The 27,090-nt window shown below is 39.6% G+C and overlaps 1 protein-coding gene across 5 annotated transcripts in view; it reads left to right on the forward strand.

Moving 5' to 3' along the window:
• LOC131109257 (transcription factor 4-like) overlaps positions 1 to 27,090 on the forward strand; it is a 195,882-nt gene that overhangs the window by 128,041 nt on the left and 40,751 nt on the right. Inside the window, exon 1 of one of the 5 annotated variants that reach the window (XM_058061068.1) lies at positions 10,756 to 12,396. The exons of the other annotated variants lie outside the window; for them this stretch is intronic. Within the exon in view, the coding sequence (XP_057917051.1) occupies positions 12,328 to 12,396 (69 nt within the window). The 5' untranslated portion in view covers positions 10,756 to 12,327. Of the gene's footprint in view, positions 1 to 10,755; positions 12,397 to 27,090 lie in introns of those variants that run through there. 5 annotated transcript variants of the gene reach the window in all.

Below are 27,090 nucleotides of genomic sequence, written 5' to 3' on the forward strand. Positions count from 1 at the left end.
TGGAATGTCCGACATGACAGTGAAAAAAAAGTTTCTCCTCCCATTGTGTGTGGAAGTGGTACTTTTTTTGGCTTCTTGCTTTGTTTTTCTTCCTGATTCTGTTTGAAAATCTTTTTTTTAGAATGATTTTAGAATGAGTAAATTGGAGGCTAACGAGCTAGCTTAGTTTATTGATCCATTTTAATGCCTGGTACAACTAAAGGTACATTTGATATTGATATTAACGTCCATGTTATTTTTTTCATTCATTCATTCATTTTCTACCGCTTATCCTCACGAGGGTCGCGGGGGTGCTGGAGCCTATCCCAGCTGTCTTCGGGCAAGAGGCAGGGTACACCCTGGACTGGTCGCCAGCCAATCACAGGGCACATATAGACAAACAACCATTCACACTCACATTCACCTATATTCACCTATGGACAATGGTTGCTAACGAGCTAGCAGTGGTTAGCGCGCAGACCTCACAGCTAGGAGACCAGGGTTCAATTCCACCCTCGGCCATCTCTGTGTGGAGTTTGCATGTTCTCCCCGTGCATGCGTGAGTTTTCTCCGGGTACTCCGGTTTCCTCCCACATTCCAAAAACATGCTAGGTTAATTGGCGACTCCAAATTGTCCATAGGTATGAATGTGAGTGTGAATGGTTGTTTGTCAATATGTGCCCTGTGATTGGCTGGCCACCAGTCCAGGGTGTACCCCGCCTCTTGCCCGAAGACAGCTGGGATAGGCTCCAGCACCCCCGCGACCCTCGTGAGGAAAAGCGGTAGAAAATGAATGAATGAATGAATGAATGAATATGAATGTACAGAACACCTATATATATAATATATAGATTTTACATTTTATTTATTCATTTTATATTTTCGGGACTTAAATGTCTCAAATTCAGTGGAATACCCCCCCCCCTCCAAAAAAAAAAAAAGAAAAACACATGACATGTACTGTAATAACACATGCCATGAAATCCAAAACAAATTTGACATTGTGAAAGATAAACCTGAGGTAAAAGGTCACATTTATCACCATATGCATATTTTTAATATTTTAATGTCACTCTAGATATTCCCATATGGAAATTGTTTAAATGTCTCTTTTAAAATGACACTTAGAGGATTTAGATGTATTTTTTTCCAAGGATGCATTCATTTAGAGACGAGATCCCAAAATACGTATAATAGTTTTTAATCCCTGATCACTTTAATTCCACTCAGTGATCTCGGTGACCAGCTCTGGTCTCCCTCTTGCCCCCCACCCCCCATCTCTCTCTCTCTCTTTCTGTCTGTGTCTCTCACTCTCGGTCTCTGTGTGTTTCTCTGTCTCTCAGATGTGGTTTTGTTTAAAGTAGCGTTAATTCAATTAAGGTCTTGCAGAAGACACAGTAGGAGAGCCAGTGGTCCAGAGGTGGGGGGAGGGGGGCAGATCAAGTGGGGAGGGGTGCAGGGAATCTTTTTTTCAGTGAGCCATCCTGCCCCCTTCAGGCAATCACTGGCATTGCAGACTGTAATGACTCAAAAGGGTTTGGAACAGGATCTAATAGTAAGCATTTTTTTATAATAACAAGTTGTTTTTTAGCTATGAATAACCCACTAAATTCAACATGGATGTGCTGTAAAGTCAACATGTGGGTTTGTGGATCTAAAATAGCAAATAAGTAAGTCAATTATATATGCGTCAAAAATACTAAAAAAACACAAACAATAAGTTCAGGCAACGTTTCTTGATCATTTTAATATCAGTGTAGTCCGCACTTATTACTTTTAATTATTTCAACTTCCACAATGTAGTGTTCCCTATTTATAAATAAAATTATCTTGTACTTAGAACATAAAAAACCTGTTTAAGCAGATCTAACAACCTACAACCTCCTAAATATGTTTATGAACATAATTCCAGCCCTCTACACCCTTATAGTTGCCAAGGTTTTATGCTGCCAATTCCGACACTAATCATCCATGAGTTAAATTGGCCGATACCAATATCCATCACATAGATTAACTGTAATTTTTCAGTTTTTTTGTAATGAGTGCTATTGGTTAGGGGTGCTGTACAAGGGAGCGGAGTCAGGACAGTTCCAAAAGTCCCTTGACTGCCAGGGGGGGACAAAAAATTGGTAAATATTCACAATAAAAAAATGGGGTGTCTGCACAAAAGTGGCCAGGGGACGATCGTTATGGGCTGTATGCTGTGATCGATATTGAAAGGCGTTCATCAGCATATGCTGATTCATGTTAATCGTCCGATACTGATCCATAGTCTAACCTCTGCATTCATATTACCCAATATATTATTTTTATTTTTATTTTTATCTATCTATCTATCCATCTATCCATCTATCCATCTATCCATCTATCCATCTATCCATCTATCCATCTATCCATCCATCCATCCATCCATCCATCCATCTATATAGGAGACATAAAACGAGAAAATAAGTCATTTAAGACATAAATAAGACTCATGCTCATGCAATAAAAACCTGCTGTTTCGGAGATCAGGTCTGGTGCTTGTGTGTCCCACCGATCATTACAGTAACATTACTGACACCTAGTGAGTATTCTTTGAATGAGGTCTTTCTGAATGTATTATATTTTGATTTTATTGAAAATGCTTAAAATAGGCAAAAGGATGCAACATTTTCTTCCATATGTGTTTTTTTACTGTGAATAAGCCATATTCAAACATGAATTACATAATAGATAGATAAAACAGTGAATGGACTGCATTTCATATATCATATAGTTTAATATACATGCAATGTAAGGTAATTATGCACCACATTTGCATCATTGTGGATGCTGTAAGGCAGTAGGTACAATAATATAGAATAGTCATCAAACTAACTTCATTACCTCTCAGAACCAGACTTTGTTACCTTTGTGTCCTCAGCTTTGTGTCTTGCTTCGCTGATAGGGTTTGTTTTTTTTTCTTTTTCTATTTGCAGTTCCCATTTATCTATGTAGCAGACATTGGATTACTTATGTATTGAGCCTTGTAAAGGTTAAGTGTGCTTGCCAAGGATGGATTACAAGAACATGACCAGTAGTTAACGGCCCAGGGCTGGTGGACCCTCCACCGTCCCAGAAGAAGTTGAAATACGGTGGATCCCGGCACAGTCATTGATAACCATGCAAATGTGTGGATTTGCGGAAGTGAATATAATAAGTTTTATTTCTTTGAACATATTGTTTTTCTTCACTTATAGGTGTTGGATTAATTTTTAGTACCATTTTTGTTTACTTAAAGGGGAACTGCACTTATTTTTTTGGGAATTTTGCACATCCTTCTGTAGTGTTTTAAATCATCAAAATACGGCAAGACACTGCAACTATTACATGTTATCATTAGTATACGCGTTAATGCATGATCACATCATGTATACACATATGTACAACGTTTTTAGAGGTTTCTTTAGAAGGCTTCATAGTCGAAATATGTGTATCCCAATGTTTTCTTGTGTTATAATGCCCAACAATGTAAACAACACACATAGCTGTGCCAAGAAAAATATATTTTCATATATTTGCAAATGTTCTTCTTGTAATAGTCTGACTTTAAATATTTCCACCTACTTCATATTCAGTTTGTTTCTCAAAAAAATAATTGGATTAAAAATTATATTTTTAAAATATTTTTTCTTTAATAATAATAATAATAATAATAATAATAATAATAATAATAATAGTAATAATAACTTTTCCTCATGATAGTATATGACTTTTTCTCTTATTATCACAACTTCATTCTTGTACAGTTACAGCTGTTTTTTGTATTTCTGCTGTTATTTTTATTAATGTAAAAATGTTATTAAGTAAAAGTTTCTTTGGAAGTTTTCGTCCTATAATTATGTTTTTTTCCCATGAATATTTTCACTTTATTCTCATAACTTTATAACTTTTTCTGCAACCTAATTTTCTTTAATATTTCAACCTTATGCTACTAAAATTATTATTATTCCTCTTAATATTGTGATAATATTCTAAAAAAAATTAGGACTTTTTGTCAACGTTCTCCTCATATTTTGACTTCATTTGTCAAATTACCGCTGATTGATTTTTCCTGAGTAAATTATATATTTAGAATGTGCTGCAGGCCAATTGAGATATACCACCTCTGCCCTGGGGCCCCAGTTTGGACACCACTGGTTAAATCCCAAGAATGCTCGAGCCGTTTGGGTTTAAACTCAGCCTGTGGATGTTTTGTGTCCTTGTGAGGACATCTGTCATCTAAACAGACCTCTCCCTCCTACACACATGCGGAATGAAGGCCTCATGCCGCAGTTTCAAGCAGCACATGCACTTGAATGCACCGTTATCAACCTGATACTTCAGTTTACAGGAAGCAACAATGTAAAGCCCCCATAGACTGAACATAATGAATAATCAACACTGTCATCCTCATGCTTCATTGGAAAGCTTTGTTCTCTGCTTTTCAGATGATTATCTTGATGATCAGTTCTCAGTCAGTTATCTCATGCACAACACCAACAAGTATTCAGAGAGTGTTGCATGCTGACAGCTAATTGCTCCGTGATCTTAACATGACAAGCTGTCGAAAGCTGTTTTTGACGAAGGGGGAAAAAAAAAACGTGTGAGAGATCATTTGCAGCACTTGTTAAGCGGTTGATGATGTTTACATCTCTAACTGCTTGTTCAAATGTCTCTGCAATGAAACTTTTTGAGCCCGGCACAATTTTGAGCTTGAGTGATACAAAAATAATAATAATAATAATAATAATGTAGAAATGTACACTTTATATTTCTTCACAGATTTAATCCGATAACCTATAGTAAAGATAATCCCTACACATACCCGTGAATCAGTGAAACCACATTCTTCGTTGAGTACTCGTGAGTCAGTGAAACACAAGTCTTATCTTGTCAAATACCCATGAGTCCTTGAACTTTAGCTTTGTTGAGTCACTCGAATCTTCATCAAGCACCCGTGAGTCAGTGAAACTCAATTTTTTGTTGAGTATGAGTCAGAGAAACTCTTGTGAGTCATTAAACTTACATTTTGTTGATCATCAGTGAGTCAGTGAAACTTGAGTCTTCATCGAGCACCCGTGAGTCAGTGAAACTCTATTTTTGGTTGGGCACGCGTGAGTCAGTGACACTTGAGCCTTCATCGAGCACCCGTGAGTCAGTGAAACTCTATTTTTGGTTGGACACCCGTGAGTCAGTGACACTTGAGTCTTCATCGAGCACCCGTGAGTCAGTGAAACTCTATTTGTGGTTGGGCACCCGTGAGTGAGTGACACTTGAGTCTTCATCGAGCACCTGTGAGTCAGTGAAACTCTGTTTTTGTTGAGTATGAGTGAGAGAAACTTTCGTGAGTCATTAAACTTACATTTTGTAGATCATCAGTGAGTCAGTGACACTTGAGTCTTCATCGAGCACCCGTGAGTCAGTGAAACTCTATTTTTGGTTGGGCACCCGTGAGTCAGTGACACTTGAGTCTTCATCGAGCACCCGTGAGTCAGTGAAACTCTATTTTTGGTTGGGCACCCGTGAGTCAGTGACATTTGATTCTTCAAAGTGAGTACCAGTAAGTCAGCAAAATATTTATTCTTTGGAGTACCCGTGAGTTAATAAAACTTGATTCTTTATTCCAAGTACCTGTGAGTCAGGGAAACTCTTATGAGTCCTTAAACGTAAATTTTGTTGCGCATCAGTGAGACAGTGAAACTCAATTCTTCATTGGGCACCCGTGAGTCAGTGAAATTTGATTCTTTGGCAAGCACCTGTGAGTCTGTGAAACTCTATTCTTGGTTTGACACCCCTGGGTCAGCGATATTTCATTCTTCGTTGTGCGTACCGGTGAGACAGCAAAACATGATTCTTTTAATTACCCATGAGTCAGTGAAACTCGATTCTTCATGGAGTACCTGTGAGCTAATGAAACTAAATTCTTCATGGCGAGTCCCTGCGAATCAGTGAAATTCAAGTCTTTGAGAAGCACCCATGAGTCAATAAAGCTTGAATTTTCTTGAGTGACTCGATTCTTCCGGGTACCTGTGAGAAAGTTGATTCTTTGTCAAGCACCCATGAACTAGTGAAACTCGAATCTTTGTCGAGCCCCCTCATGCAGCTCAGGTAGATCTGATGTTTTTTAGTAATTATGTCAGGGCTGTGACCTGCTGGAGACCAGTCCGCCTCTCGCCCGAAGACAGCTGGGATACGCTCCAGCATGCCCGCGACCCTCGTGAGCATAAGCGGTATAGAAAATGAATGAATGAATGAATGTCAGCTCTTCAGGTCAAAACATCCATCCATTATCCTCATCAGGGTCGCGGGGGTATGCTGGAGCCTATCCCAGCTGACTTCAGGTACACGGGTATACATCGGTCAAAACATATTTCTACATTAAATTAGCATTTAATTTTCTTGAAAAAAAGACAAAAAGTTTTCTTGTCAAATGCCAGAAAAACAGTCAATTATATGACACACGCATATAATTACCCTCCTTGAAAGACATTTGCATATATTTCCGCAGCATCGTATGTTAGCTTTCATTCAACAAGTTATACAGGAAGTTGCAGTTAAAAGTTTTTCCTCTTTTTGTCGTTAACCCCCACCCGCTAATAGCGCCCCCCCCCCAATTTGTAGAATTTTTCAAAATGTTCTGTTTGTTAAGCTGAAAGGAAAATCACAGAAAAATCACCATAAGGGCTGCTTTGCATTTTTAATTAAGAAACTAACATATGAATATATTTGCATATTATTGAGTTGCAGATTAAATCATGCATACATAATTAGCATGCAGCAGCGTGCGTGCGTGCGTTCGCCTCTCTCTACCGCTCTCTATCTCAGCTCTGTGCTTACTCTGTTTTCCGATGGATGTCACACACACACACACACACACACACACTTTATTGAGCCTCTCAAAGACTCACTTCACAGACACACGTACCCGCCCTCTCCAAACACTTACTCTCTGCCTCTCTGCTCAGTTTGTATTTCCAAGAAAATTAGCGTCTGATTTTCACCATCAAAACTGAGGCCATAAGTTGTATTGGTATTTTTTTTTAAATGCTGATTACAGTGGAGTGAGAAAAAGCAAAACACAGTCTTATTGACTTCCTTTTTAGTCTTTTCATGATGTAGAATATACCAACACATTACTTTAATTTGCCTTGTCAAACAGTTAATGGTGTCCAATCACTGCTGGGTACAACACATGACACTAATGACAATAATAGACTACTTATTACGGAATAATAACTTCTTAGTATTTTTAATGTTCCATTAATGAAACCACTCTTGGTTATTTACAGCCTGAGGGAGAACCTTGTTAATTAACGTATTGCATTTGTTGTGACAGCTTGGCAGCTATAGTGAGATTGTTACTACCACCAAGATGTGTGTGTGTGTGTGTGGGGGGGGGGGGGGGGGGGGGGGTATACGTTCTGGAGCAACCAGCAAATAGTGCAAACATGATACGGATATAAAAATGTCAATTTTTGTTAAAATTTATGCTTTGGTAGCCAAACAAACTTTTTTGTTTCACAGAGCACACAACTATGGTGCATTCAAGGACCGTCGATCATCATTTCAAATCTCAAAATAAACATTATCAATGAAAGTGGTACCATTGTTAGCAGTTATTTCATCCATCCATCCTTACTGGGGTCGCAGGTATGCTGGAGCCTATCCCAGCCTATACCGTTGCCTGGCCTGGTCGCCAGTCAAACACAGGGCACATATAGACAAACAACCATTCATACCTATTCTAGGTGTATATATATATATATATATATATATATATATATATATATATATATATATAGGTATATACCGCCAATATAATCCTGCAAGTATATCATTATTATGCCATTCAAACACATGCAGCCTTGAACCCACAGCAAAGCTAAGAACGTGACACATTCCCAACAATAACATCATATTTGACTGTCATGCTTAGCTATATGTAGCAATGTTAAATGTGCTGTGATGATATGTATTATTCTACACTGGTAACTAAGGGACAGCAATGTTAGAGCCACAGCCAGGAAGGGCTGTACACAACAGGAAGTAAAAAAAAAAACCAAACAAACAACAAAACCATTAACTCTCAATTCTTTCAATGCTAGCGTATATGACTCTAAATTATGTTTCCTTTGTGTCTTATTTTCTGTTATTTAACCTATTATATTCAGTAATATGAGTGCAATGGTGACTATAGGGGTGTTATTTCATGTCTAGAGGGCTCTAATAATGTTAAAAAATACATATTTCAAAGGTTGTAAACAGGTTTTTTTATGCTCTAACTACCAAAATATTTCTTTAATTCTGTCGGCCATGTGTGTGTGGAGTTAGCATGTGCATGCGTGGGTTTTCTCCGAGTACTCCGGTTTCCTCCCACATTCCAAAAACATGCTAGGTTAATTGGCGACTCCAAATTGTCCGTAGTTATGAATGTGAGTGTGAATGGTTGTTTGTCTATATGTGCCCTGTGATTGGCTGGCGACCAGTCCAGGGTGTACCCCGCCTCTCGCCCAAAGTCAGCTGGGATAGGCTCCAGCATAACCATGACACTAGTGAGGATAAGCAGCATAGAAAATAAATGTTTTTGTCAGATTCTCACACTAGTAAATCAATATACTTTTTAACAAGATACGTATATTTATGCTTGTGATTTTATGCTCGTACTTCTTATCTCCAAATTTCCCTTCTTCTCCCTCCTTTCTTCATTTGCCTAATCATATACTTCATCCCTGCTGTGTTCCTTCTCCATTTCTTTCCTCTTTATTATTTGCTAGTCTTCTCTGCAGGTTTGTTGACCAATCACCTGTCAGACAAAATAGTTTCTTATCCTCAAACAGGCCCCTTTTTTTTAGATTTCTAAATATTTTTCCCCTTGATTCCTCCTTCCATCTCTCTCTTTTTTTTCCCATTTCACATTCGGTCTGGTTGGGTACAATGCTGGGTGGCTGCCAGCGCTGCAGACAGATGGTCCACTTATTAGATGTGCATCAGCCCTCCCTCCCCTTCCTGCAGCTCTCTTTTTAATCAAATTAAAGCCAAAGGAAGAGCAGGGAGAGACAGAGGGAATGAGTGACAGAGAAGGAGAGCAAGAGGGGTTTGGGAGGTCTGCTGTCTTGTTTTTGGAAGCTACTGTTTGTTTAAATAGGATGAATGATGGCAATATTAAAATGAAATTTGTCTTGTCTGTTGTGGTGATTGCGTCTGTCTTTGTTTGTCTCCATATATATATAAATATATATATTACTCCCATCATTCTTTTTTAATGCGTTTGAAAAAGACTACCCACGAATTGTGCAACTTTCACTGATGTGGCTGTAGGCGACGTTATGGATGATGTCACATGGATGCCATCAGGGTTGTGTCAGCTTTAGCGGTGACTGCGGCAGATTGAGATTTGAATGACTCGGGCCTCCTTTGGGAAGGTTTCTATTCAAATGCTGGAGTTGAACCATAACAAGTGGCTCCATAGGATCATTTGATTTTGGAAAAATGATGCATCGTCGAGGTGGTATCAGGCGCTTTCAGCATCTGCTATTCTGATTGGGCCCATCTTTTCATATTTGAGGATTCCAATTCCCCCAAGCCCGATGCAAAGTGCAGTGCATCTTCTTGCACATTATCCGCCTTTCAGAGGTATTTGGGGAGAAACAGGAAATGATTGGACATGAAAAAGCTAATAATATCAGTAAGAAGAAGAGAGTAAATTTAAACTATGACTAATTGTATAATGAATGGCTAGATTTTGTTCCATTACTATTTTAACTGATTAAATTCAGTTTAGGCTGCAGATCCTTATGGATTTCAAACATTAACAACAAGGTATGAAAACTACGGGCCTTGGTTTCAGTGTAACTACCCAAGATATACCTCCAAACTCAATCCAGTTCTCTCTGTGTGGAGTTTGCATATTTTCCCCATGCGTGCATGGGTTTTCTGTGGGTTATTTGTCGAGCTCCGCAGCTCACCCCTGACCCTGACCAGGGTAAGCTGTGGACACGGAATGAATGAATGAGCTGAAGTCCAGCGAGATTCAGGATGCCCCTGGATTTTTGTAAGCGATTTTCAATTTCCAAATTGTTTTACCAGATAAACAAATTTAACTCTTCCACTGTGTACAATATTTCCCCAACTAAGTCACTCAATTGCATCAGTCAAAAGATACATCATTCATTCATTCATTCATTTTCTACTGCTTTTTTTTTCACGACGGTCGCCGGGGGTGCTGGAGCCTATCCCAGCTGTCTTCGGGCGAGAGGCAGGGTACACCCTGGACTGGTCGCCAGTGTAGATGTGTAAATGTACAGTGTAAATGTCATTATAGGGGTGTTATTTCATGTCTGGAGGGCTCTAATAATGTTCAGATGGTTGGAAACAGGTATTCAAAAATATTGTTAATATCCTCACTAGGGTTACAGGTATGTTGGAGCCTATCCCAGCTGACTTTATAGGAGAGGCGGGGTACAGCCTAGACTGGTCATAATTGAGAATTTAATCAAATTCTTTCTTTCATTCATTCATTTTCTACCGCTTTTTCCTCACAAGGGTTGTAGGGGGTGCTGGAGCCTATCCCAGCTGTCTTTGGGCAAGAGGCGGGGTACACCCTGGACTGGTTGCCAGCCAATCACAGGGCACATATAGACAAACAACCATTCACACTCACATTCATACCTATGGACAATTTGGAGTGGCCAATTAACCTAGCATGGCCGAGATGAAACTCAACTCTCAACACTTACTGTCCACCTTTCACTCAGCTAGTGAACACATTTATAGCAACACACACACCGAATTTATTTATGTGTTAAATGTCTTATTATGTATTATTGTGTCAACCTTACTAACTAATACCAGTGTAAATATATGACTATAGGGGTGTTATTTCATGCCCAGAGGGCTCTAATAGGTTGTTACTTTGTGGAAAATCATTTATCAGAGTCCGGAACCAATTAACCACAATAAATGGTAGATTACTGTCCAAAAGTCAATACCCCCGCCACGTTGTCATGGCGACCATAATAAACAAGACTCCATTAACGCAGTGGCATCTCAGTGTGTGAATAAAGAGGGTAAAAAAAATACTATTGAAGTGATTCTCTCATGGGAGATTTATTCAACAATATTTTACCAAGCCACTGAAGGGCAAATGTTCAGTGTGTTTTCTTTTTTTTTTTTTTCTTTTTGAAGCTGTAGACATAAGGGCATGAGGGAACACGAGCAGACATAATAGGAGGGAAGTGAGTTACATAAGGGAAAGACGAGAGAGAGAGAAGGCAATATTAGTAATTTGAGTAAAAGATTAATTGACGAGTCAAGTGGGACATGTGAAAACAAAACCGCAACCTTCTGACAAAATGTTTATAATATATATAAAAACTATCAAAAAGCTTTGATATTTCAGTATGCAGTTCTTGGTGGAAAAACTATTTTCTAATTGGGAAGAAACAGCCAGACAGTTTATTCAGTGCACAAAAAAGAACAAAAGAAAAGTGTGAAAAATAGATAAATAATCTAAGTATGAATAGGAGATGGATAAAAGGAGCAAAGTAGATTAGAAAGCAAGGTAAAATGAGCTAAAGGAAAAGTGTGCACCGTAAAAGGATGTCAGGTGACAGGAAACGAGAGAAGGTTGTGGCGAAAAGAAGGGAAGACAGGTTGCAAGGTGTGAAGAATGAAAGGAGAACAATGGATGAAATGTGACATTGTGAGGGAATACGGTGAGGTGTGACTACAGAAAGTAGGGGAAAAGGAAAAGGATACAGAAGGAGACAAGGTGTGAGGAAGAGAGTGTGTAAAACAAGGGAGGAGGCTAGGAGTCAGAGAAGGAGGACACATATATGAATAAGGGAGTGGGGAAAGGAAAAAGGACAGGGCAGGATGAGTGGAGTAAATAAAGCGAGTGGAAAAAGTGAAGGAGCCAGTTCAAAGGCAAAAGGGGGGGTGTCCATATTTCACTGTGGAAAGTTCAAAGAGCGGCAGCAACGGCGCGCGTGCCCGCCTGTGTCTGCGTGAGCGTGCTTCCGTGCGCGCGCGTGCGGCGGAAAAGGCGGGAGGGCGGCAAAGAGGAGGGGCAATGCGCGCTCTCTCTCCCTGCCTACTTTGCATATTCCACGCGCCTCGGCTCGGCCATATGGGAAAATGCAACTGAAGGAATTGTCGGCCGGAAGAAGAAAAAAAAGAGTTTGACATCGTCACGAAGCCAGAAAAGTTAGTGCGCGACACAGGAAGAAGAAGCTAGACTGTAGAAGACGACAGGACAGGAGGCGAAGTGCGAGTAAAAAAAAAATACGAAACGAGAGAGGGGACAGGAGAGAAGAGCTTTTCTTCCTTCCACGGAGGAGAGGAACGATGTATTGCGCCTACACCATCCCGGGGATGACTGGCAGCTCGCTGATGTACTACTACAATGGAAAAGCGGTAAGCAGTCTGCTGTCAGGGAAAGAAGAAGGAGGCATAGTGAGGTGTGAAGGTGAAGTGTGTTGCGTTCACGCTCCAACTTCCAGCGCGTCAAGGTGCGAGCGACTTCTTTCCCTCCGTCCGTCTTTATTGGGACGCGTTCAAGTGTGTACGTATGTGAGAGGACTTGGGAGGGAAAGTGACGGTGGAGAAGGTACGAAAGGATGGACATAAGTGGGAAAAAAAAATACGTCAGCAGTGTTTGCTCTGAGTTGACGTATATTTAGCATCTAACACGCTTTGTCACCAGGCTCAAGTGAAATAATCCACCTCGCAGATTTATTCCCCCTTCTCTTTCTCTGCGTTACGTATTTCAAATTATCTAAATGGACGTGAACGCATCTAAATTGATAAGATACTTATTAGGGGACCGAGCTGGGTGTGTGTGCGCGTGTGTGTGGCTGTCAACTGGAGTGGCACGTGCGTTATTTTCCACGTTGTTTGAGTGTCTGTGATTTTTTAAATTGAATTAATTTATACATCTTTTGGCATTGCCTAAATGTATTTTAAATTTGTTTTTTTAAATTATTCTACATTACGAGTTATCTAAAAAAGAAAAACTACATTTTCTATTACCTTGTCAATGTAAGTGTTTTTTAATGCTATTAGCCTTTACAGTAAGTCCAAAATCATAATAATATAATATTGCCATCATAAAATATTATTAACAATAATTTAAAATGTAATAATAATAAAAAAATAGTGTGATATTCAGTGTCTAGAATGTTTTAATTCAAAAACATTTCATTAAAAAACACATATTTTGGCTTTAACAATATATTATTTCGTAAATGCTTCGAAAAGGTTACAAGGTGTTTGACCTGTCATGAACCTGTCAGTCTCCCCCATCACCCTCACCTGTAAAAACCCCAGGAAGAGGACAAAGTGATTTAGAGAAATGGGGAGGGGGTGCATAAATTAGAAACATGGCGTAAAGTCGATGAATTTCACAGGTTTCTTGCACGGAACAGCAATGTCTGCAAGTAGTAAGGTGTAAATTAAGATTTTCTATGCATTCACCTGTCAGGGACGTGTTAGCCGTCCTCCCAGTAGTCTGCATTTCACCACTTACTGCTTCTTTAGATTACATTTAATCCATCCAATATGAACTGTAATGCACTTCGACCATTTTGAATAATAGGCCCTCAGGCCTATAAACAAGACGCAAGGAAATAATGAATCATTTCTAAATACAAACTAAAACAAAAAGTAAGAAAATGTATTTTTCCCCAGAGAAAATTAGTTATGTGTTAAATATTGGTTTTATATTCTCTTACTCGCATTATCGAAGAAAGACCAATCTGATCCAATTTCATTCAGGTGGATTATTTTAGCGTTCCATGCATTGTCTTTCCTTTAAGCATGTTAAAAAAGAGCAATTTCAGTGATGTGGGTTCAACAAAGCCTCAGTTGTTTGAACGCTCACCAACACTCTGCTTCTGTCTGTTCGACGCATGGCGGGTCTTCGGCCTCCATTGAGCTTTCAAACCCCCAAGTTCTACACTGTGGACTGTCGGCCATCGTTCCTGAAGCCTTATATATATATATTTTTTTATACCCGCTTTTCTTTTTTAGCTTGGAGACTCTTTTTTTTTTATCTCAGCAGCTTCTCTTGGAGCCAGGGCTCTCCAGCAAGGCGCTGCCACAGGGCTCGGTGTGGCACCGCTTTGTTTGGTGGCTGGCTGTTGGATGGCACATTGTGCCGACGGTCTTGATCGGGTGCCAAGCTCCTTTCTATCCACACTATCCCCCCCCTCTGTCTCACTCTCCCTGTCTGTATCACAGCTTGTTTACACTCTATGTCCGCTGGCAAAAATAGAAACACACACATCGTAAAGAGAAACACTGTGATAACCAAATGTTGTTTGTGTTGTGTCCTGTATTTGGAGGGTTTTTGCAAGGCTTCGGTTGGGTTTTGGACGCAGCGTTGATGTGTGGAGGCTGGTCTGTGTGTTGGGAAAGTGGGGCAGAGTTGTCAGGGTTTGAGAAAAGAGACAGAAACGCCTGGATGGATGTGTTGCGGCAGCCGTGAGCCGGGCCCGCAGAGACCAAACACTGAGCAGCCTGAACTGGGGCTTTGGATTGGGGAGTGTTTGTGGGGGAGGGAGGAGATGGCAGGAGGAAAAGAGGAGGGTGAGGGCCAAGGCCTGTGCTTCGGTTAGCGGCTGTCGGCTTGCTAACTTAAGCTCCAGCAGCTTAATGAGGCAACAGAAAGCTCGGCTAAAACAAAAGGCCTCATTTAAAAAACGGGCTGGCCAGCCAGCTATTGTTATGCTAACACAACATTTGAATATTCAGTAAGTTTTAATTAGGAGGGTCCCGAAGCAGCCTGCCAAAATCCTGCCATCCGCCGTCACTGCGCAGCATCTGCAAAAAGCAGACTTTTTGCTTTAAATGACGTTGATGCACATCTGCAATTTACTATGAATTTCTCCTCTAATTTTAATCAGGTAAAAAAATGTTTAGTATTCTTTAATTTTGAATTATCTACACATATATCTTTTTACATTTGAAGCCAAAGCATCCAAATATAATAACTTTATTTATACTGTAATGCACATTTACATTCATCTTTATTTTATTTATTGTAGTTTCATCCACAGAGTTGTTAAAATATCTATTACATTATACATGAATTAGATGTAAAAATATAAAACATACAGGAAAGTCATATTTTAAAGTATATGTTCTCCCAAAATTGTATAACATTTTTATTTTTGGATTATTTTCAATTTTTTTTTAGTTCAGATTTTGGTACAAGAATGAAAAAAGTCACAAATAATCAGTGTGTGTGATGGTCATTGTGGAGTCAGTCATTGAGGTATGTTGGAATTGGAGCATAGCATGTTATGCAATTATAAGTTTATAAATAGAAATGTTTGTGTGTGTGTGTGTGTGTGTGTGTGTGCAGGCCTCTGACTCCATCTGTCTTCCTTGTTGTGGGTGAACCACTCACAAATTCATTTTCCGTCTTTGAGGTGTGTAATTAATTACACAATTTTCCCCAATACTCTAGTTATAATTATCAGTTATGTGAGAATTGTGTAACATATGCAAGAAAATCTGATGATTAAAATTGTATGTATTGATAAATATTGGTATGATAAATTACACCGTGTTTTGTCCGCTGGGTCATTCGGGTCTTCTCGGGTGTCTTTAAGGTTTGGTGTGTGTGTGTGTTAGTATCAGCAGCATCACGGTCAGATAATCTGATGCAGAAGGATTACTCTTTAAGCCAGTGCAGCATGGCGCTTTAACCGACTGGACACACACACACACACACACACACACACACACACACACACATGAAGAGGTAAAAGGGCCAAAGGACTTTTTTTTTGTCTTCTCTAATTATTGGACAACTCATTAAACATTATTCAATTTGTCAATTAGTTGTGTCATCATTACTAATGTTGAGAAAAGAGTCGTTAGGAGCTAAATATAGTCAAATATGAATGCATATTTAATCCTAGCCTTCCTCCACAATGATTAATTCAAAACATAACTTTTTATATGTTGACTCTTAACTTAACTATATTATGACAAGTCAAATCTTATGATATTTAGAGTGCATAAATCAGAAACCTAGTTTTATTGAATGATAGTGTTGGTCATGCAAGCAGATTGTGCTGCTATGCATTGTATGCATTAGACGCAGGTTGTGTAACAGAGTCCACTCGCTGGTCACTTGTTTTGCTGTGGCGTTATAAACCCTTGACTTTAATGTGCAAGGGCACAGCTGCCAAACGATGTGTGGCATGTCCACACACACATGCATGCATGCACAAATGCTCACTGACATGCACACTGTTTTATGCCTTGTTGTGTATGCATGAGCGTAAATGGGAGAAACCACTATAGGACAACCGGACAGAGTCACATTCTTCGGATAGCTGGGAATTTCCACCTTCAACTAGCCAATGGGAGGAGAATGTCTTTCTCCGAGTCACAGGTTAGATACCCACAGACTGACTGAGTGCCTGCCAGCTCACTCAAACCTCTCAAAATCAAGGTCAGCTGGCAGGCGGGGACAGATGATGGTTCATTTATCAGGTTGGCTGGCTGTAGATGCACACAGACCATCAAGGTACAAAGGACTTTTAGCGGCATGCAACAAGCCCTGTGCCAGCCACGGTTGATGTCATACGACCTGCACTGACCTGCTCCATGATGGCTCTATGATGGATACAGTGTCTGTTGACAAATAAGCTATCCATACGTGATCAGACATTAAAGCTGAATCCTATATATTTATCCCTAAATGGGATGCCACTTAATTCTCATTACATCACCCTTCACCGCTTTCTGGCTCTGACGTACGCAGATGAGACAGGGTGTTTATAATTGTTTCCGACCACAAAGTAAGGTCCATAAATGTCTGTTATTTTATTTTTTCACATTGCTATAAAAGGAACAAACTGTGACATTTATTGCCAAACAAAGGCCTGTTGCTTGTTGCTTTTACATACTGTTACTGTTACATACTATTGATCTTCCTTCCTTACGTTGATACAGAGTGTCATTGTAGGAATATTTCAGTTTTAAACAGAATAAACAGGATGAGGCATGAACACTGATGACCGGCATGCAAAGTCAAACTGAAAAAACAAAAAAAAAACTGCAGATGGAGGGGCACCGGAGCCTTTGCTCAGCAAGATGGTGCACACTCATTGCAAAATAAATTCAACTCTTCAATACAGTTATGTGACATACATTTCATTGCATATAATGAATGAAAACATTTGCCAATACCCAGCCTATTATGTTGAATTTTAGTAATTTTTAAATTGAATTGGGATCAAACCAGCGGTTGGACCATGATAAAACCGGATACAGAAATTCACATCAGATTTGCCACTGAGGAAAAGACAGGAAGCAAAACTGGAGGTAGCAGAGATGAGGATGCTGAGGTTTTCATTGGGAGTGACCAGGATGGATAGGATCAGGAACTGTTACATACTATTGATCTTCCTTCTTTCCGTTGATACAGAGGGTAATTGTAGGAATATTTCAGTTTTAAACAGAATAAACAGGATGAGGCATGGACACTGATGACTGGCATGCAAAGTCAAACTGGAAAAAAAAAAACAACTGCCAATGGAGGGGCACCGGAGCCTTTGCCCCGACCGTCAACACTTACGGAGGCATTTGGTCAGCAAAATTCATTGCAAAATAAATGCAACTTTTCAATACAGTTATATGACATACATTTCATTGCATATAATGAATGAAAACATGTGCTAATACCCAGTCTATTATGTTGAATTTGAGTAATTTTTAAATTGAATTGGGATCAAACAAGCGGTTGGACCATGATAAAACCGGATGCAGAAATTCACATCAGATTTGCCACTGAGGAAAAGACAGGAAGCAGAACTGGAGGTAGCAGAGATGAGGATGCTGAGGTTTTCATTGGGAGTGACCAGGATGGATAGGATCAGGAACTGTTACATACTATTGAGCAAAGGAAATGCAACTCTTCAATACAGTTATATGACATACATTTCATTGCATATAATCAATGAAAACAATGTCTAAAAAATGTTGTCTGTAATATCGATTATCAACAATAATCGATAGCTCTCAGGCCACACAGCTAGGAGACCTGGATCTCCCCTCGGTTCTCTGTTTGGTCACACAATACCAGAGACAGTATAAAAAAAAAATGCTCTTGATCTTGAATGGAGACAAAATGGGCGGTACACATTGTATTTTGAATTGACTTCATATATGCATATTAACAGACTCAGAGAACATATTTCATGAAACATTTGATTAAAGCCAACAAAAAAAACGCCTGTTAATATGCTGCATTGTTGAGCTGCTATTGAGCTGAGAACAGTGTGTGTGCAAGATGTTCATATATGTACCAAGCGCAAGCTTCGCTGCGGGAAGGCAAGCTTAAGTAAGTTAACATTTCTGGCAAGAGAACAAAGCAATGCTACAGCATGCGTGTGTGTGTGTCTTTGTGCTTAAAAAGCACACTTGAAAACACTTGTTCGCTGTGTGGACAAACTACACACAAGCACAAATGTATGAGACATTCCCAGTGTTGATTGTCGAAAGTCAAAAGCAGTCCGGTTATTGTTTTGTTAACCATACGCCTGTGTGTTTGTGTCTGTGTGAGTGTGTTTAATGGGTCAGTCATGCTGTGGCAAGCAGTTAGAGAGCCTGCATGGTCTCACAGATAATCACTGGACAGCTGTCACACTTTAAACAAAAACAACAAAACTGTAACATGCTGCAGCACGGTACAACAGTATGGCACCGTAGCTGAATTTTAACATCCAGTGGGTATCCTCTATATCCTATATACTACACACAGCACACCCAAAGAGCGCAGCAGATGCTACTTTCATTTCAAGTTAGACCGAAATGTTTCACGCATCTGGAAGTCGCTATGAAAGCAATTGTTAGTCGAATGAAGATGAAATGGGAAAATGTTTTTATTAGTTGTTAATTGCTGTTTATCCCGGTGTGACCCACTAAGATGGTTTCACGCTGAATGTATAAAGGACATTTTCAAGCCAGTGGAAAGAAACTCAACCATAGAACAGGGCACACAGGAGGCCAATAAACTAATCCGTGTTAATATTTTATGAATCACTCTGGCTGAGCAGGATCATAATCAGATGTTCAGAAGAGCTGTGTGATCTGGGTGAACCAGTCAAGGTGTGTGTGATTTAAACTGCCTCTGAAGTCAGAGCATCTCTGCAGTAATGAGTACGCCTCATCCTTTGGCTTATTATGTTGAATTTTAGTAATTTTTAAATTGAATTGGGATCAAACAAGCAGGTTGGACCATGATAAAACCGGATGCAGAAATTCACATCAGATTTGCCACTGAGGAAAAGACAGGAAGCAGAACTGGAGGTAGCAGAGATGAGGATGCTGAGGTTTTCATTGGGAGTGACCAGGATGGATAGGATCAGGAACTGTTACATACTATTGATCTTCCTTCCTTCCGTTGATACAGAGTGTCATTGTAAGAATATTTCAGTTTTAAACAGAATAAACAGGATGAGGCATGAACACTGATGACCGGCATGCAAAGTCAAACTGGAAAAAAAAAAAAACTGCAGATGTAGGGGCACCGGAGCCTTTGCCCCGACAGTCAACACTTACAGAGGCATTTGGTCAGCAAAATCATGCACACTCATTGCAAAAGAAATGCAATTCAAGTCAAGTCAAGTCAAGTTTATTTATATAGCCCTTAATCACAAAAGAGCCTCAAAGGGCTTAACAAGCAGGCAACAATTCTTCAATACAGTTATATGGCATACATTTCATTGCATATAATCAATGAAAACATTTGCCCATTTTGTTGAATTTTAATAATTTTTAAATTGAATTGGGATAAAACAAGCGGTTGGACCATGATAAAACTGGATGCAGCATTTCACATCAGATTTGCCACTGAGGAAAAGACAGGAAGCAGAACTGGAGGTAGATGCTGATGAGGATGCTGATGTTTTCATTGGGAGTGACCAGGATGGATAGGATCAGGAACAAGTACATCAGAGGGACATTACATGTTGGAGGTCTTGGAGATGGGACATGTCCAGAGGAGAGATAGTGAATATTTTGGTAGAAGGATGCTGCGTTTAGAGCTGCCAGGTAGGCGGCGTAGAGGAAGACCTAAGAGGAGAGCTAAAAAGTGGTTTATAGAGGGGGTAGTGAAGAAGGACATGAGGGTAAAAATTTAAATTAATTACCAAAAATTTCACCAAAAACATGCATCATTTCCACAGATGGCTTGAATTTGTGTAAACCGGTGCAAGCCGGAACATCGCAAAACACTGCAACAGTTCTGTGAAATAAATTATGAGTATGGTATGAACGCATCCGTTGATGTAACCCAGTGGCCAGATGATTTAATAGCTGCACATGCACTCTCAACATGAAGAGGTCAAGGGTTAAAATGCCTGCAAGCCAAAATGATCAAGATGAAGGATTAAGGGTGATAATGTATGTCGGTGTGTTTATGGCTTTGACTCTCGATTGCTCTGGTAAAAGAGATGAAAATGAATACACAATGTGTGTGTGTGTGAAGCATGACAACAATGTATTTTGCTTGTAAAATGAGCTACAAAATAGTTTCTATTGGTTTTCAGAAAGTTTTCTAGTATTTTTCTATATCTTTAAATGATTTTTATGACTTAATGTTCGTATTTTTCCGATTGTGACTTCCTGTGGAAGCCATCTTAACATTGGGGTTATCTAGCATGTGTGGAGAATGCCACGTTGCCATGGTGAATGAGACCAGGGTGCATGTTGCCAGTCTGCGTCGCTATGGCAATGGGTTCACTGTGACCCAGCATCCCAGGGAACAGCTCACTGCACCCCACTCTCCTTCTGCAGCCTCTTCAATAATTGACACTCCACGGCCGCCATCTTAGTATTTGGCTGCGTTTGTTGGGTTGCCTGTCAGCGCGCGTGGCCTTGATGGTGATGTCCTTCCGACCTGGCGCGCCAGTGAATTTTCAGACTTGCCATCTGCAGATGAGGTTAAAATGCTTTGGCGGCCATTTTAAAGGATGTTAAGCACTTGCATCAGGAGCAGTATGTACTTACATTGTTCACTTGTCATACGTGCATTCAGCATAATGGCATGCATTTCTTTCTTTATTGCTGACTACTGCAGTAAGTTTATAAACTTTACCAACAAATACTGCATTCTATATATACATATATTGCATATAGTATCAATAATAGTAGTCTAATATAGTGGCAAACAAGGAGATCAAAAATTTATATTTCACAGGGCCGTATTCTGTCCATCTACGACAATCATCCAAGTTCCCAACAACGTGAAGCACATTGTGTGTGAGTGTGTATGAGTTTTGTGTGTGTTTGTGTGCGCTGCCTCCCACTGGCTTGTTCTCACCCTGACAGCTTTGACTGCTGAGGAGAGCAGAGGTCTCATTGGCTCCATGCCCAGCAACAGGCCTTTTGATTGGCTTTCAGGCCAATTGCTGCCACGTCAGTTGAGAGAGAACAACTGACATGTGTGTGTGTGTTTGTGTGAGTGTGGTTGGCATCATGGCAGCAAATAACCCGTCACAACCGCTACCTGCCTTTGTCTCCCAATCGTAGAGTTAATATATTTCTACTTCAAGTATTTGTTTTGTGTTTTTTTAATCCATTGACCACAGCAGGTATTCCTCTTGGATTTTTTTTTTAATTTTGTTGTTGTTGTTGTTGAAAAACGATGAAGGATTTTTTTTGGACATAGATTGTTTGTTTTGCATCATATTACACTCATGAGCATTGTTCCTGGCTCTGCCTCTGTGTTTTTGGAATTGTCAAGTGTCTGGATGAGCGACAGCCTTTTGTGTTGTACTAATAAAGGTCACATACGGAGCGATGCCATGAAAAAAAAGATGGTGGTATATTACCAGCAAAACATCTTTTTATCCTATTTGACCTTGATTCTGTAGCAGTGCGGAACGCAGCAGGGGAAGTGGGTTTTTTTTAAATTCATTTTATAGTCACAACAACGCTTTGCAGGCTCTCCAGTCAAAGTGACCCTAAGCAATATGTTAAATACTAGTTTTCATGGTGTGTATATATATATATATATATATATATATATATCAGGGCTCGACAATAACGATGTACCGATGGCCCGGGGCAAGTTAAAACAAAATTGGGGCAAGTAAATCCAATCATTAATATTCCCGTTGGGCAAGTGCACTTTGGCATGCCATACTGCCAAGAGTTTTTTTAAAGCGGTTCTTGTTGGGTGTTGGTAAAACACGGACTGCGTAATCCCGATGCAAATTTGCAAACCAATCCTTGCAAATCTTGAAATGGACCAATCACAATCGTTTATTTAGACCGTGGTCCGTAATCCACAATCCGCGTTTTACCCACACCCGTTCTTGTTCGCGATCAACCAATCAGCGATCGTTTTACTAGGAAAACATCTATCATGGCGTCCCTGCCAACATGGTCTAATTCTTCAACAACTTGTGAAGGAAAACACCAAAAAGTGATGAACCAGTGCCTCCTAAACAAGTATTTTATTAGCGGCAGCAAATCAAATGATGGCACAGGTGAGTGAATCACATTGCTGTGACAATTTGAAGTGGTCACAATGAAACACCACCCATTAGATCCAATACTAAGTGCTGATTTTGCACAAGCTGCAAAATCTAGCGGTTCAATTTCTCTGTGTATTTTTCTCACCTTTGCTTCACAAATTATTGTTTGACCATTGAGCATTTTTTCTGGATTAAAAACACTTTACTAGTACACAAATGTGTTTATTCAATAATGTTTCATTGTGGTGCACAACTTATAAATATCACTGCTTACTACGACTACCATGTGTAAGGTAGCATGTCTGAAAATTTGTGGAGATGTATGTTAAATACATCTCCACAAATTTTCAGACATTCCTCCAAATACAATGCATCAGTACTATTATCTGATGAATTATCAGCATATATTGATATATGATATCATTATGGCACTTTTCATTTTACATGGGGCAAGTTCGGGCAAGTAGTTCTCACCTTAAGGATTCCCTATGGGCAAGTCATTTTTGTTTTTAACGTAGAGCCCTGTATATATATATATATATATATATATATATATATATATATATATATATATATATATATATATATATATATATATATATATATATATCCTGGTTAAGTTGATTCATTTAGTAAATTGTCATGAGATCCATGTCAATGTGCACTGATTTTAAACATAATGTACATGTCATTGTTCATGTAATATATATGTATATATGTATATATAACAGGGTAGTTAGCGCGACTTTACCTAGCATACCTTGCGGGCATTTTGCAAATAACAGTTACAGTTAAAGTTACATGTTTGTTGTTAGCATTGTGTTGCTGACATGTCTTTCTGTTTGCTGACCATCTATCTGTATTGTGATCTCAAGCTAGTTGTTGGCTATTGCTTGCATATTGAAGAGCACCTTGCTTAAGCAAGGTCATGTGCCTCTGACTACGCAGAAAAAACTCATTGTGGTGGAAAATGGTTATTAGCAACTCTAGACCTGTGAGCTTGTAATTTGCACCCCGCTATCTGTATGCACATTCTATAATGCTACACAAAATAAACACAGTTACTTACTGCTTGCTTTTCCGACTCTTACCGCTTCTGACAAATACCCGTGACAGATTTTTTTTTTCTTTTGCCGGTAGGGAATCAGGAACTCCAACCATTTGTGCCTAACGTTTTCCTCGTTAGGAATTGTAATCAAATTTAGCTTTAACTTCCACCCAAAGAAACACTTCCTGTTAGCACCGTAAACATAGAAGCAGAACTTGGAGGAGGGCAGAGAGCGTATCCCGCCTCCAGCACACGCCCATATAAGGAGGCTTCCTTATCTGTGACATCACAAATCGCCAGTGTTAAATTGGCCCAAACTTCTTTCAGGGTTCACTTCCAAATGCGCAAACCTGATTATCTGGCATTGTTTAACATGAGAATACAATATTCTAACTACATTTATATGTCAGAAAAGTGGAGAAAGCATAAGAAAAGTGGAGAAAGAAAAATAGCGGCACCTCTGATGTAATTGTATTGAGTGTGTGAAGTAACGGAGATGCATATCCTGCTGCAATGAATAAATGCAAACACCAACAAAGCATTTTAGTAAACTTTACCATGTAATACTAAACCCATATCAGGTGCTGGTGGTCCACCTTTGACCTCTGACCAGCCAAAGAAAGTGACAGGTGGAAAATTGTTTCCTCTGGGATACAGCTGAGGTCTACAAGCGAGGGCTCACAAGCTGTGTGTTTGTCTCTGACATACACTTTTCCTGTGCTCTCATCTGTTTCAGCATGACTTGGCTGTCTTTTCCTTACTTGGTTTTTGGTATTTATGAGGTCAAGATCCTAAAGAGAGGAAAAATTCCTCCAAACTGGCCCAGATGTCTTTTTGGCTATTTTTAAAGGAGCAGTCACACATGCGTGGAACGCCTCACCATCCCAAATGCACACACTCTCTTTAACGCCAATACACATCAATATGATTTAGTATAAAGATGCCTTGATAAAATAGACGTGGAGCAAAGTGTGTATGCTGTTTTTGACTTTTAGGGCGTTTAAAGCCGTTTTTCTCAGTAACCGTTGCTGGCAGTCATCAGCATGTGGCAGTGATTAAATCAAAGGAAATTGGTGAAATAGCAGTGAAAAAAAATGTCTGTGTGATTCTTGTGCCAAAAAAAGTCCTGGTGGTTGAAAGGAAAATGGGAGGCTAATAAAATGAACGTGGAAGAGACTTGTAAAGAGCCGTCACCTGCGGAGAAGTGTTTCTGTTCTGCCCAAAAAGCCGCATACATACACAGACACACACACACACACCGTAGACATGCAAAACCACCTCGTTACTCACTCGCACAGATGGGAAAAGCATTCACAAACACGCACACACACACACACAGATGTGGAAGAGCGCTTACACACACATGTTCTTATTTATGATTTGGATCAAACAGAAAGATGAAGCTCATATTATTGATAATATTATTATTACAGGAAATGGAAAAAATAGCATTTTTTTTTTTGTAAAACCGAAAATGTTTGTGATTCATTATTTCCTTCCGCTGATGGCTATTTCTCTCCTCAGTACACACACAGTCCCAGACCGTGGACTATTTCCTGTATCGGGGAGGGTATTATAAAGTCACATTATGTTTGCTATGAGGCTCCATATTCCCCCGTCATTGTAATCATGTGAGTGTGTGGGTGAGTGTGTTGAGAATGGTTCACTCCATTTCCTGGGAAAGATAATGTGGAAGGCCATGATATTCCTCAAAAATACAAATGGGGGTATTTGTGGTCTTGGCATATCTAGCATATTCATCCATCCATTTTCTGTACCGCTTATCCTGACAAGGGCATGCTGGAACCTATTCCAGCTGTCTTCTGGTGAGAGCCAGGATACACCCTGAACTGGTCACCAGCCAATCACAGGGCACATATAGACAAACAACCATTCACACTCACATTCATACCTATGGACAATTTGGAGTCGCCAATTAACCTGCAAGCATGTTTTTGGAATGTGGGAGGAAACCGGAGTACCCGGAGAAAAGACGTAACGCATGCACGGGGAGAACATGCAAACTCCACACAGAGATGGCCGAGGGTGGAATTGAACCCTGATCTCCTAGCTGTGAGGTCTGCGCGCTAACCACTCGAACGCCGTGCCGCCCAGATCACATACTAAGTAAATAATTTTTGGGCCAAAAAAAACCCTAAAAATCTCTCTTCAATTGCCACTGTTACTTGCAAAAAATCCAGATTTAAGCCCTATATATACCCCACACGCTTATTAAACACATTTCCACTATATAATGTACAAATACATCTATTATTACCAACTTATGGCGAATGAAATGTGTTTAATACAGAAAATATGGCCAAATAAACATGAATTTGCCAATTACAATTTCCATGTGGAATGCAATACAAAGCTCACAATGGCATTAAAATTTTGCTATGCATGTATGCTGCTGAGTGTGTACGTATCACATATCCAAGTCCACAGCACATAGTATAGGGAAAGCAGCGGAAAAGCACACACACTTTCCCAGAGCTAATGTGTATAATTAGTGGTCAATTAAAGCGCTGCGACGTCACTGGCTGCCTGAATCTTTGATGTTCGTGGCTCTTGGCAAGAGCAGACGTCATCTTGAATTAATTTATAGTCTTCAGCATAAACACATACTGGTCTGCTCTCACATCTCACTTTCTGCTTCCTTGCTTTATGTTACTTTTACAAGATATTCCTTAATTGGCATTATTTTCACCGATTCCTGCCTGGAATTCATCAGGAATTACTGTAATTTCTATCAGACTGAGTCCAGTGAAGATCATTTCCTGTCATATATGGCGTGTTTATCGAGGTTTTAATCTGACGGAATGTGAGAAATCATTGACAAGCCTTTTTCAGACTATATAATGTTTTACCCTACAGACAACAGGACATTAGCCCATTTCATGCCTCATAGGAAAGTAAGATTGGAGCAGTGGATCCTGTTTTTGAGTTACCCAATTCATCAAGTCCTGGTTCACCGTGTTGTTCTTATAAATTAAAGATTAGCCTAACATTTCCATATTGTGTGGGTCTGCTGGGAAGGACTGGCAGAGTCCCCTGTCAGAAGGAGGTATCGCTTAGGCAAAAACTCGGACAAGGGAAGGGTTTAGAAAAGCCATTGAGAATGACTTCTGGACAGATTCGAAGAGATTCTGGACCACCATCCGCCGTCTTGGGAGGGAAGCTGTGCACCGACAAAGTTGAATGGAAAAAAAGGTAACATCTAAGTCACAGGACAGCATCTAGGACAGGGGTCTCAAACTCAATTTACCTGCGGGCCACTGGAGCTAGGGTCTGGGCGAGGCTGGGCCGCATCAGGTTTTCCCAAAAAAAAAAAACGCATTTATTAAAAACAGAAAAATATACAAACTTTTTCAGTGCTTTGGTTCCGATTTTCTACAAGAAAAGCTCTGATAAAACATTCCACTGTTCTCAAATATCTTAATTTTTATTTTTCTACACAAAATAAGATGAAAAATAAATAAACAAATGAAGAATAAAGAAAATCAATCAATCAGTAATAAATAAATATAATAATAATAATAAAACGGCAAATAATAAAAA

Source organism: Doryrhamphus excisus, chromosome 2 (genome assembly GCF_030265055.1).
Source record: "Doryrhamphus excisus isolate RoL2022-K1 chromosome 2, RoL_Dexc_1.0, whole genome shotgun sequence".
Lineage (NCBI taxonomy): Eukaryota > Metazoa > Chordata > Actinopteri > Syngnathiformes > Syngnathidae > Doryrhamphus > Doryrhamphus excisus.